This window comes from Dermacentor silvarum, chromosome 8, assembly GCF_013339745.2.
Source record: "Dermacentor silvarum isolate Dsil-2018 chromosome 8, BIME_Dsil_1.4, whole genome shotgun sequence".
NCBI classification, from domain to species: domain Eukaryota; kingdom Metazoa; phylum Arthropoda; class Arachnida; order Ixodida; family Ixodidae; genus Dermacentor; species Dermacentor silvarum.
In genome coordinates, this window is record NC_051161.1 from 44952179 (window position 1) to 44966117 (window position 13939).

General features: G+C 48.3%; 1 protein-coding gene across 4 annotated transcripts in view; it reads left to right on the forward strand.

The window, feature by feature from the left end:
* The window catches only part of LOC119461126 (ubiquitin-like modifier-activating enzyme 1), a 49088-nt gene that overhangs the window by 21773 nt on the left and 13376 nt on the right, over positions 1-13939 (forward strand). For all 4 annotated transcript variants that reach the window (XM_037722330.2, XM_037722329.2, XM_037722331.2 and 1 more), the window contains exons 14-15: positions 1778-1943; positions 6628-6824. In XM_037722330.2, the coding sequence (XP_037578258.1) occupies positions 1778-1943; positions 6628-6824 (363 nt within the window). The remainder of the gene's footprint in view (positions 1-1777; positions 1944-6627; positions 6825-13939) is intronic.

Genomic DNA, 13939 nt, shown 5'->3' on the forward strand with positions numbered 1-13939 from the left:
AATTTCAATCGTTATATCCGATATGCGGTGAATAATATATTGTTATATGCGTTTTTTTTTTTTTTTTTTTTTTTTTCTCTCATAGCCCCAATGCATAAGTTGATACTCTTAGGTTGACTCATCATTATAACCGATATATCGTTATATGTGGTATCGTTATATGTGGACTGCACTGTAGCACAAGATTGTAAAAAGGGTTTGTTCACAGAACATATTTCTCTTCTACCTCTTTCTATGCACCTGCTTTAGGTTTTGTTGAAATGGATCAAAAGCTTGCAAAATTTGTCTTAGTGCAAACCCAGCTTGGGTTCTTGTTATAAAACCTGCTATTATTTTCAGTGCTATAATTACAGTTTGATCTATTTTTTATGTTCTTTATCAAAATGAGCAGAAGGACGCTGTGAAGATGACTATAATTTTACTTTTCTTTTTAGAAGAGATTACAAATTCTTAGAATGCACTGCTGGTCTTCTCTGTGAGCCTAAAAGTTGGATCTTGCAAAGATGTAGATATTGTTAAATGATATCTGGCAGTTTGATCACAGTGGCAAAAGCAGATTTGTGCATTTTTGTTAGTTATGCTTCCGAGTATTCATGGGTGATGCTTTTTCAAGTTGGCCCCCTGGGTGGAAGGCCTTGCTCCTTTTTTTTCGTGGGGCATGTGCCTCTGGCAGTGGTGGGTAAATAAACCCATTTCATGGCGCGTTCACTGGAAGATTGCAGATCTCGTCTGCATTCTTCTCAAATGACTTTGGAACATACCTGCATTTGCTGTGCTTACGACACATGAATTCTGATGCTGATCAATGTCTTTGCCCAAACATATATGGACCAGGGATTCTGCAATAAAGCCAATTTTCTTCTCAGCCAATGAATGTAATTTGAAATTGAGGACTACAGTCCAAGCGTGGCAGCGCAAACTTTACATTGCAATCGTCAATTTCAGTGATACGCCATAATTACAAATAAATTCTACTTCTGCCGGCGATCCTGCGGTCCATATACTGTTGCTGATAGGTCTGCGTAGTGCAGCTTGCAATACTGACATGCCATTTCCAACTTGCGAAGTTGCATGGAGTGCAATCGCAACTGTTTGTGCTTTTCAATCATCAGGTTGTGCGAATAAGCAATAGGCTTCTGCACATTTCACAGCCACATAAATGGTAGGGGTGTGCGAATAGTGATTTTTGAGACCGAATCGAATAAAAATCAAATAATACCAGATGTTAATGTAGAATTATGCAATAGTCTATGAATAATGAAAATTCGTTATCACAATTAATATAAAACGTTCATGTCCTAGTATTCCTAAACTTAGCAAGTTTCTGTCATAACATAGTACGTTATGAAGTGCTGTTTATTAAAAGAACAAATGGAGATTAGGAGCAAACAAGTCAACATGCACTGAACTCTTCAGTAAGCGTGAATGATCGCTGTGTAGCCTGTAAAATATGGCTACTTAAGCGATGGCGCCTGCTCCACTATGCAAGCTCTTATGTTTTATGTCTATACTATGCCCGCAGGAGCGAAATCAATTTGCTGTACTTTTGCTCCCAATTTCATGCTTAAATGGGTGCAGTTGACATTTTGAAATGTTCGGAAAATATTTGCATTTACGAACAGTGACTGTTCAACACGTGTTTTGATTGTTTCGAACATTGGCACACCCCTAGAAAATTAAGTATAAAGAATTTGCTCGCAGTTCTTGCACATCAATGGGTCTTCATTGCAGCTTCAAGCTTCCTGACAGTGCCTTTCCCATTTTTCGGTCTGTGCAGCGTATGAAGGCTGGCACAGCTGCGGACGCTGTGAAGAAGATGAACCCCAACGTCAAAATCGTTGCTCATGAAAACAGGGTAGGGGTGGACACTGAGAACGTTTATACGGACGATTTCTTTGATGCCCTGGACGGGGTGGCCAATGCGCTGGACAATGTGGATACACGTGAGTGTTGCCCATTACATATTAGGAGCACGAGTGCAGTAAATGAAGTCGGCGCACTACGTAGCTTTTGTTTTTGGAGAAGTGGTTTGTCATGTGACCCTTTTAACACATTGGTGATATTGTTGAAGAAAAGCACGTTCATGAGCAAGAAACTGCTCATAGAAGCTTTAAAAACTGCACATATACACTGAACTTGGAGCACTTTATCTTGGGCAGGTTGCTTTCTTCGTCAGGTATATGACCTTGGTTTAATCCCATCAGTGTTTTTTAGGGCTGTGTGAATATCGTATAGTAAATTTCAAATTAAAAATTCAATCGGGAAACAATGGCGAATATTGAATTGAATATCAGAAAATTCAACTCTCAAGCGGCACATGCACACGATATTCAAGCGACAGCAACAAGCTACACGACAGGGTGTGCCTGTCGCGTTGCGGCACATAATCATAATTGTCGTGCCTCATAATCAGATCATAGTTTTGGCGTGTAAAACTCCATAATTTAAAGGGGCCCTGAACTACTTTTTATCGAAATGTAGAAATGCATTTGAAGTTGAAATAGGCTATTTCGGAAATAATTTGCCGCAAAAAGTACTTCAATGCATTCAGCCGAAGCGGAATTATTCTGGGTGCTTCCACTCCTTCAGTGGGCTTCTTCGATTTTCGGAGTTCTGGCAGCCCGCTGGCAGCCAGACGGCAGCCAGCTAGTTCCGGTTGTGATAGGAAGTCACGTGAGCTGGGATCCCACGACAACCCGGAGCTGCCCGAAGTTTGCAAAATCGAACGCCGGGACAGCGCTGGCCGCGGGATAAATGTAAACAAGCTACCAACATGGCAGCGACCGGCGTGGGCGGCGCGCGCGCGGCGTAGTCGGCCCATTTCTGCGTTGCCACCGTGAAAATATACAGCTGTATTCGGGAAAACACTTTTGCGAGAGTTCGCGCGACTGGGCATCTCACTTTGCACAGCGTAAGAAACGGCCTGCGACGAGTCCGATGCCAAGACGCAAAATCGCACGTAAATAATCGCGCAAAAGCGATCGCTCGAGGATGCCTCGAGGAGATCGGCCACCGGCGACACTTTAAGTCATTTTACAAGACACGAAAAAGCGGGTAGGTCATTACGCGTAAAATTTCGTGCCGATCGACATGCTTGAATTCGATTTCAGAAAGTTTGTTTCGGTTGATAGTGCTCCTTTCGATTCTGCTCCTGTGCTGAAGGAGCTGGGGGCTGCGGCTGGCCAACGAGGCGTTGGGCTGGCGCATGAAAATGCACGCCACCTGTGACCATCAAAAAGCTTTATCATGAGAGCAATAATTAACCTAATATACGTGTGGCCACTACTCATCTCAGTGCATTCCTTTAACATCAACGGCAGTTTCGAGCTGCCACCCAAGCATACGGCGGATAGACGGAGCGAACGTGGGCTAGCTGCGACGCCTTCGCTATATAACTGCAGAAAAAATCACTAGAGAAAGATGAACCGAAAGTGCACCGCGATGTGCGTCTACAACTTCGCGAACAACTTGCGCGGAACACGATGAAAATACCATGCAAGCATAATTGACAGCGCCGTGCGTGCTGTTTACGGCGGTGAAGAAGGATTCACGGCATACACACACAAAAAAAAAAAAGAAAAGAAAGCTTCGCCGCCGCTCGTATGGTTTGCCGCCGCTCGTATGGAACCGCCTCGCAAGGCGGAACGGTGCGTTAGAACCCTAATAAGATAACACTAGAAGCAACGCAATCAGCGATCCACGCAAAACGCCGACGAGTACGCGAGACGAAGTCCGAAACCACAACAACCGGGGCGGCGCGCGCTAGCGTTCGACGCAAGCCAGTTGGCTGAGCGAGGTAAAAGTCCTCAAGCGCCCGCGCTGCAAACCGTAAAGTCCCCACAAAGATGGCGGCGAGCGCTCATCGCCTCTTTTTGTCGTCTGCTAGCCAGAGAACTTCCAGAGAGCAGCCAGAACAAAATCGTCCTGGCAGGTTCTGGCAGCCCGCGGGTAGCCAGAGCCGTCCAGCCCGAGTAAAACGAACGCGCGGCGGAAGTGCGTCACGCGGTAAGCGGAGCAACCCGAGAAAAACGAAGGCGCGCTGGCTGGCTCTGGCAGCCCGCGGGTAGCCAGAAGTGGAAAATCGAAGAAGCCCAGTGATTTGCACTGCGAAGACTACGGCAGAGCGAGGTGTGCCCACAACGCTCCGCCGACTGGACGTCACTGTGGCGCGCAGTTCAAGTTTCATTTTGGGTGTTAACGTAGACGCCACTACCAATTTTGGCACCTACAATGTGATCAACATAAGCCAAATGCAGTTGTCTGCAGCGGGCCATGGTATCTACGCTAGCATACAGCAGCTATACATGCAACTGTAGTGCGTATGCGCAGCGTTTGGTTTGTGCACGAAAGGGCTCGACTGCATGTTCATGCTCAATGCTGCAGCTTGACCAACGAATATTCGTCACATCGAACTTTGCATTTTGAAGCACCACCAACAAGTCTGCCAAGGCATCTAACCAGTTGCAGCCAGGAGAGAGCGCGCGCTGTCAAACGTGCGAGTGGTCCGACCTTAAATTTCGCTTGGTTGGAGGCTAGTTGAGCGTTCAGAGCTAGGGTCGAAATTAGCGGGACCCAACCACTACAACACAGATAACAGGGTGGCGAAGTTTAATTCTTAGGCGGGCGGCTGCGGCTGAGCGGGAGAGCAGACTATACAGTAGAACCCCGCTGATGTTTTCCACGGGACCGTTAAAAACAAGTGTAAGAGCCGAGAAACAGGAAAAATTCAGAAATGAGAGTAGTGGTGAACTGCACACAATGTTATTTTGAATTCTTACATTTTAAAAAGTCTTAAAAAGAGCGTTCATTATGAGAATAAATACAGTATACATTTTTTAATGGAATTTCTGTTGAGTCACGTGTTTTTTACCCTCACAAGCTTAAATGGTGAGTGAAGTGCTGTTCTCTTGAATACCGTTGAGGGTTTCAGTTTAATAATGAGCCATACCGTGCATCATGTCAATCTTGTATTGTTGGTCGCACAAAAACAGTTTTTATTTCATTACAAAGAAATTTCTTGCTCCTTAAGCATTAACATAGTGGCATTTGCAGGCAGACGATTTTGCATGAATTCAGTGAAAGCCCACTTTAGTAGAAGTGCTTTTCCTCACTCAATGGACTGGCACTGGAAGTGGTGGGTAGAGCATATGTTACTCCATTGCGTTTGCTGGCGGGTGTCTGTTCTTTGGCACCCGCCCTAGCCCGTGCTTTGGAACACCAAGTGCTGTCCATGCTGTCCAAGTGTGCTCACTTGGCAACACACTTGCTTAGAACATTGTACCTGCCATGGTAGCTCAATGGCTATGCCATTGCGCACTTGAGCTCAAGACGTGGGTTCAGTCTCGGCCGCAGTGGCCACATTTCAGTGGTGGCAAAATGCAAAAATGCATTGGGTAGTCCAAGTGGTCAAAATTAATCGGGAGTCCTGAATTATGGCATGATCTCGTAATCAGATTGTAGTTTTGGCACGTAAAACCCCAGGATTTAAAAATGAAAATGTTTCTGCTTGTCATAATTGGCAGTTAATGGAGGAACTGGCATCAAAGGAGCACATGTCGTGTGGTCGAGAAGCTTTGAGACATGTTTTGCTTGCATAAGTTTGGCTTTTCCATGCACAATTCCGCATCTTCCTTGCGCCCGCAGGACCATTCCGATCGATGAATTGTTTGCTTTAGCCGTTTAACCGTGGAAAGTAACATTAATTGTGAGTTGTGAATCTTTGCATTCATAGCAGCGCTTCTTTCTGGGGTTTTACGTGCCAAAACCAGTTCTGATTATGAGGCACGCCGTAGTGGAGGGCTCCGAATTAATTTTGACCACCTGGGGTTCTTTAACGTGCACTACAACGCAAGTACATGGGCGTTTTTGCATTTCGCCTCCATCGTAATGCGGCCGGGATTCGATCTCGTGCTCAGCAGCGCAACACCTTAGCTGATCATAGCCGCGCTGTCCGACCTTCTTGCAGTTTTTTTATAAGTGCTTGCTGACATAAATACTATCCTGCCGGAGTGCTCTAGGAATTTGTGAAGTTGTTTTTACTGCTGAACCTGTATAACCTCAAATTAACAAAATTTGCGATTTAGCAATGTTTTTTGCTACTTCGTTGTATCGAGGTTTGACTGAGTGTTCACACACCTCAAGTTTTGCTATTCCAAGTGAGCCCCCTTGCGCCCTTTTTCATTTTGAACTCTGTAAAGCGATAAGTTTTTGCTTTGTTATAGCATATTGCATACCCATCATTCTAAACTCTCCCATTGTACTCAGCCAACACATTTTCACCGGAAATTCAGGCACCAGTCGCGTGAACTAAGTGTGCAGACTGAATAGGTGCAGCCAATGAAACTAGGCAAGAATGACCAAAGCTGTGGCAAGAGCTCGAGCTTTGAGAATTTACAATTCGGCACGTCCTTAATTGCAAAAACCATCATTGTGAACAAAGTACTGGTGCCCAGTGCACCCCACTGATCACACAGCTCTTAACTCTTAGGCAAATGCATTGCCAGCTTCCAAACATGTCTAGGCGACATTCTCGTCAGTCTGTGTGCATGCACACGTGGAAGTGTGTGTGTACTGCCCATGTTCAGTGCTTTGTAGCCAGCCGTACATGGTGGAATGCGTACTGTGCAGGGATCTACATGGACCGGCGATGTGTATACTACCGCAAGCCCCTGCTGGAGTCTGGCACACTGGGCACCAAGGGCAATGTGCAGGTGGTGATTCCTCACCTGACAGAGTCGTACTCATCCTCCCAGGACCCACCCGAGAAGTCCATCCCCATCTGCACGCTCAAGAACTTCCCCAACGCCATTGAGCACACCCTGCAGGTCCGTGCCTCTTTTGTTTCACTGTTTGGTGGGCAGGTTTGAGGTGGTGTGAGAACGCTATACCTGCTGCAGTGGCTCTGTTGGCCATGGCGTTTATGCGACTAGAAATTGAGGTTGCAGGTTGCATTCCTTCCTGTCTGCATGCAGTGCAGCCACTTGATGGTAGAAGGCAAAGTAAGATTTTGATGCGTTTTGGACATTCCTGGCATTTACTTTCTGAAAGACGTCGCCAAAAATTTTGATTCCACTAATTTATAGAGAAAACTTTCAGTTGTAAAATCTGTACTTTCGAGGCAGTTCTTCGCTTGTCCTCGGTGTCCAGGAGCTGTTGCAGAATCTATAGACAAATGAGGCTGCACTTGGAAGTTCACACGATGCGCCTTATGATTGAGACACATTCTTAGCATGGAGTGTATTGACAAGATGGTTAACATTTTACATAGCCGTCTTCCATGGTTCTTCTCGCAAACCATTTGTAGCATTAAAATTGTGAAATGACTTCTCCTTTACCGAGTAGCTGTTGATTTGGAAATTGCGGTATGAGGCCTCAGTTGCTTGAGAATGCAGCAGTTGTAAATGCGTGCAAAGTGCAGAAATTTCAGGAGGGAAATGGAAAGGCTAGTTACATCACAGGAGATGAAGGTAGTGGTTGCGCCTACACCATGTAACTATACTGCTGAAAGTTGAGTACATCTACAGTCAAACCTCATTAATTCGGATCTCAAGGGACTAAAAAAAATGTCCGAATTATCGAATGAACAAAATCTGCATGTGAACAACGCTTTTATTCCATACCTTCACTTCGTAAAGAAGTCCGTGACGGTTGTTCCTTTTCGTCGAAAGCTGGGCGGCAAGGACGACCTTTTGCACATGGTCAATCCGTCCATTGCAAGCGTGTTACACGGAGCATCGAGGCAAAATTTCTTCAAAACAGTGAGGGCATCCGCAGATTCTTTGGTGGTTCGCCGTGCCAGTAGTTCTTCGCGAGGGCTATCTTCGCATCAGCGATGATTTCCACATCAGTTAACTTACCGGCTACGGTAACACCGTCATCGATGCCAAAGTAGTCGGCGAGTTGTACTTCATTAGGAAGCAGGACTACGAGGGCCCTATCTTCTTCATCGTCAGGCGCTGCGACCTCCTGGCTTTCAGACGGCTCCAGTTGCGAAAATCCACTGTGTCTGAAGCAGTTTGCCACTACTGCTGCCGGCGTGTTAGCACACAAATGTGCCAAAATGTGGATTGCACTCAGGAGCATCACATTGTAGGGCACTTTTCTATCTATACACAGAAGCATACGCTCCAAAACTTGATTTCTGTATTTTTTCTTCGTGTACTGGATGATGCCTTGATCCATAGGCTGTAAGGCGGCGGTCGTGTTCGGCGCATCACCTCTTTACGGGAGATGCCTTCATCCAGCGCCTTCAGAATTTCTATCTTAGTCCCGAAGTCCTTGGCCACGTACTTAGCCCGCTTAACAGGCGTCACCATCACAGCGGAGCGCAACACAATAGCAACACGGCGCGCTGACACAGAAAAAAGGGACGTCGAGGAATGCGCATGTGCGTCGTTCTCATTCTCACTCGTTCTCTCTCAAAGTGATTAGTGTCGATGCGTGCTCCAAAAATTCACCTGGAGCTAGCAGCGACCCCTCATACATTTTTGGCTTCGGAATGGAGGGTGGTTTCCGATCCGGTATGGCACGTACACACTGGCGGCAAGACGCGCACCGCGAAACAGGTTTTTCTTGCCGCTGGAGGGATAGCTCCTGGACCGATTTTTTGCGGTTAGCTGCATGCTGCGGATGGAGACCAATGAGAGCGGCCCGCTTCTGTGACGTGCACGTGGGAAACTGGTGTCATGCGGACCCGCCCAACCGCTCGCTTCGTACTCGCATCCGGTGTTAGCCGGAAACTTGTTTCGCACTATCGTCTTCACGCGTCAGCTCCCGGGCGGAGCTGACGGGTAGTTCGAGAAGGGGGAGAGAGTCTAGTCTGCCATGTGATTGCTGCAGCGGCGCGCTGCCTGTTGGTGTGGCCGCAGCTGCGTTTTGGCCGGCGCGTCACGTGTGTTTTGCCGCTAGTGTGCACGTGCCAGCATTGATTTCTGCGCTCCAAAACTCCCAAAACTCACTTCAGTGCCGGTCTTTGCCTGTCTCCAGTCCAAATTAAGCGGTGCACGCGTAATTTTGTGCCGATTTAACGAGAGTTCGCTGCCATAGACATATGTCAGGGTGTCTACCAACCGGGAAAACAGGGAATTCTCAGGGATTTTGAATATTCTGGAAAAACTCGGGGAAAACTCAGGGAATTTGTGCCTCTATCAGGGAAAATTACTGTAGGGATGGGCGAATATAGGGTATTGTCGAATATTTCATTGAATAATTCTATGTTCGTTATTCGCTTAGATTCGAATTCATGGATTCAATATTTTCGAATTATTCAGCGGTCCTGAATAGGCAGCCAAAAGCCACGGACGGTCGGTGCACATCTCGGAGGCTATGCTTCACGTCATGGCTGCCATAAATCTCGAAGGCTATATGTTTTTGCATTAAAGAGCCTGAAATGTGCGACGCAGAAGAGCAGAAACGGCGCTAGCGCACAACCGAAACGAAGCGGCGGAGTCTGCATAGCCATAGTCAGCAGCGAAAATCGTACGTGAATGACAGCAACGACGGAACGCTTCGTGCCTATTTGTGCCTTTATTGCGTTTACCGCCGCGCATAACAACGCGTTAGCCGCGGGATTTCAAAGTCGCCACCCATCATCACGTCAATAGCTGCCGCGGTTTCTTTCGCAGCGGTTTCGTTTACTTTCGTTTTGACTCAATACGCACGTCGGCCGCGTGCCTAAAGAGCTGCGTAGTGGCCATCCATGATCGCAGATAGCGACTGCGATTTCGTCTGAAGTTGTTGCAGTGAACGGTAGCTTCGTTCTGACTCGGTGCGTGCGTCGGCCGGGTACGGTCACACTAGCGGCAAGTTGCCGCGCGTCAGCACCTTGCCGCGAAGTCCACCGTGGCAATCGCGTCTCGCCGCGCGGCAGCGCGATATGAGCTCGCGCTCTCGGAACGCGGAATCACCTTGAGCGAAAAGGGTGCGATCGGACAGCGTCCAGAAATCCCTCTATAGAACCGCGAGAGACGACAATCGTCGATTGATAACTCGGCGTGGTGCGGCGGAGGTCCGGTTGCCATTGGCTCCGTGACGTCACCCTCGTCGCACTCGGCACCCTCGGCAAGCCGTAAAACCCCCGATTCCTGCCGCTTTTGCCGCACGCGTCATGATGCGTTGCCGCTCGCGGCATGACACGGGCGTTTTTGCCGCTATCGTGGCCATACCCTTAAGCACCGCAAAGTCGCCGTTCATAATTGTGTCGATAGCGGCCGCGGTTGCGACAAGGTTTCGGTTTGACTCGGGGCAAAGCTGTCGAGGATGAAGCGCACCGGCTACATTACGATGGACGTGCGATCCGTTGGCGTTGAGCTTACTGGCGAAAAAATTATCGGGATGTGCGCGCGGTAGTGCAAAGCGTGTCGGAAATGGTGGCGCGCGCCGCAGCCATGCTGCGAAGGAAGTCGCGAGGCCTCGATCGCCGCTGCGAGAGCCAATCAGTCACGAGATGAAGAGAATTGCAGCTTCGGCACTGCTTTTGTGCTAAATAGTGAAAGGCTCATCCATTATACTAATAAAATCGTGCTGACGTAGTAAGCATTTGCTTATTGTTTTCTGCATACCCTGATAATTCGGACATTTTTTTTTTTTTTTTTTTCAATCCCGTGAAATTCGAATTAACTAGGTTTTACTGTAATATGTGATATATACTGTTCAAACTATTCAATTCGAAATTATTTGACCAAGTCACTACTCGCTTCGAACCTCAAATCCACTATTCGCCCGTCCCTAAATTAGCTATAATTTAATTGAAAGGGAACGAAAGTTGCGGTAATGGAGGGAGGGAGGGGAGGCGACGTTTAGCTGCGCCACCAAATGTGTATTTATATAAAAATGTGGTGAGGCGAGAAGGTGGTAAAGACTTCGGACGCTGCTCAACGAGTGTCCCGTTCTGATCTCGTCGAAAACTTCCGAGCCGCCCCCAGAGGCACAGGCAAGTCACCAGCGCCGTGCGCGTTCGGTGCGAACGCGGGCGAAACGCCGACGGCGTCGACAACAGTTCGGCACATTGCTCGTGCTGCTGCTTGATCAGTTTATACAGCTGATCGATAAAACTACTATCCTTACTCCGTATAGCTCTCTACTAATTTGCTATCGCAATTGATGCTTTGCATTTTTTTTAACATGCTTACTAAAGAGTGACAGCATCAGGCAACATGGTGTCAGCCCATCTTGATGTAAAAGAAAGTTTCGTTTCACTCAGGGAATTTAGCAAAATCACTCAGGGAAAACCTGGAAAACTCAGGGAATCTGAAAATGTCAACTTGGTAGACACCCTACCCTGTATGTACATTTTTGAAGGGAGGGAATCAGCAGACCGAATTTCTGAAGTAACAGGGGCCGAATTAAGGGGGGAGACGGGTCTTTGGGACCGGAAAATGGTGAAAAAGTAGATTTTTTTTATATGGCATTTTAGCGTTCTGCGAGCATTTTTCTATCTGTCTGCCAATTTTCACACGCCAGAAATCGGTAATTTATTCGTAATAACATTTCAAACAGCACGCGCGAGTCGAGCTCGCGCGGAATCCGACGCCAAAACGGCAGTTTTCTTTCGACGCAGAGCTGCCGTTTCGCGAACACCGTAGACGCCATCTTGGTCTCGTTTGAAAGAGCATTTCTTCGTTTTGAAATTCCCGCTGTCGCCACTTCGTTTCACTCATTGGTTGTTTAGAAAAAAGCCAACAAAAAAAAAGCAACATGCGCAATGCTATTGGCTACTGGGCGCACGTGAGGTCACGGAGCCATCTCATTGGCTGAGCGTGACCCGCGTCGTCTGCTTGGCGCGTCGCAACGCAAAAAAAACGTGACAGTTGGGCCGCCATTTTGCCAGCACTTCGATCTGCGCGCTTACGACCAAAGCTCTCGCCTGTTCAGCGCGAAAGTTCCATTCGCGGAATAAGTTTGGCAAGAAAAGGAAGAAGTCTTTGGCCAACAACTTCAAGGCTCGTCTACCACCGGGAAGCGTCGACGAAGAACGTGATGGGTCGCCAGCCGCCGCCGCCGCCGATGTAAGCTTGTCGGGCGTCTGCGATGCTCCGACAGATAACAGCCGCGTCTGCGACGAAGGAAGAAGCCGCTGCCGCGTCGATCAGCGGAACGCGCGGATGAAGATCGGGGCTCCGTGTCACCCACCCCAGCCGCCGACAAAGAGCGATTCGCCGAGTCGCCCGAGGCCGCTGACGGAGAATTAGGCCTCGCTGGCCAGCCGGCCTGCGGAGTTACGACAAACAGCGGCCGCGTGCGCCGCGATACTTTGATGCTGACGCCGTCAGATCTGCAGGCAAGGCAGACAAAAGCCGATACAAAACTGCGGGAACTTGCTTCAACCGCCGCGACGAAAAGAAAATTAGATTTTTTTGATGACAGCAACGACGCACCGGCCAGCGCTGCTCCGACTCAACAGAGCGACGAGGAGAGTTTCTTCATTGCCGATATTCAGTGTTTGAGTGGACTGCTCGGCGTTCTAAAATGCAAATTTTGCGGCGGCGGCAACGTCAGCTTGTACAAACGCGAGAGAGAGTATGGCCTTGCCGTGAAAGTGTGTGTCAGCTGTGCAAACTGTGGAGACATCGCGGAAGGATGGAGTTCTCCGCGGGTGGACGGCGATCAGAAAGTGAATCCGTTCGCCGTGAACATCCTCGCCGCTCGAGCGATGCAGTCTACTGGCAATCGTCAAGCAGCAATGAATGACATTTTTTCTACTATGAACATTTCCCATCGCGGTCTCCATAAAAAAACGTGGCAGGGATATGTCAAACAAAAGTTGACTCCTGCAGCAACTCGCGCAGCCGAAAAAGTCACCAGCGAGTGCGCGACGTCAGTTCGGCAACTTTATAAAGAACTGGACATTCAAAACGCCAACAACATTGCCGTTTCATTTGACGGCTCGTGGATGACACGCGGGCACTCGTCTCACATAGGTGTGGGCGCGGTGATTGAACTCTTCACTGGGCTAGTGCTCGACTATGTTGTGTTGAGCAACTTCTGTGCCGGGTGCGAACGAGGGCCGAAGGAAAACGATCCAGCATATCAGACTTGGCGGGACAGCCACATGTGCCAGAAAAACACTGCAAAGAAAGCTGGCGAAATGGAGGTGGAAGCAGCTGTTCTCCTTTTTAACAGGTCTCTGAGAAAAAACGGCCTCAGATACACGACCATTCTTTCAGATGGTGACAGCCGCGCTTTCCATGCTTTGCAAGAAGCAGATGTTTATGGCTTCATCAAAATCCAAAAAGAGGATTGTGTGAACCATGTACAGAAGCGCATGGGCACTGCCTTACGCAATTTGATTGCAAGGCACAAGGGAGGCAGCTCTGAAACCCTCGGAGGAAGGGGAAGGCTTACTGGCGACCTCATAACAAAGTTGAGCTCGTATTATGGCTGGGCCCTCAAATCTCACAAGGGAGATGTTGAGGCCATGCAAAGGGCTGTAATGGCGACATATCACCATGTAACTTCAAATGACAATGTGTCAAATCACAGCCTATGCCCGGCAGGCCCAGATTCTTGGTGCCGCCAAAATGCAGCAGCAGCAAAGGGGGAACCCGCTCCCAGGCACCATTACAATTTGCCACCGCATGTGTCTAAAGCTCTGCTACCGATTTATGAGCGCCTGTCGGAAAGAAAGCTTTTAGAAAGGTGCCAACGGGGTAAAACCCAAAACAATAACGAAAGCCTTCATTCCCTTATCTGGGCACTGGCACCCAAGGAACGCCATGCTTCACTGTTTACGGTTGAAGCTGCAGTTGCCGAGGCAGTGATGAAGTTCAACTGTGGCAATTTGAGAACCTCGTCGGGCATCCTGGAGGAGCTGAGTCTGAACCCCAGCCTCCCAAGCACCAGACGGATGAACGAGAAAGACAGGCACCGAGCGGCTGAGTCTACACGCAAGCATGCAAGCACCGAGCGTGTCCAGCAGGCACTAAAGAAGCGCCACTACAAC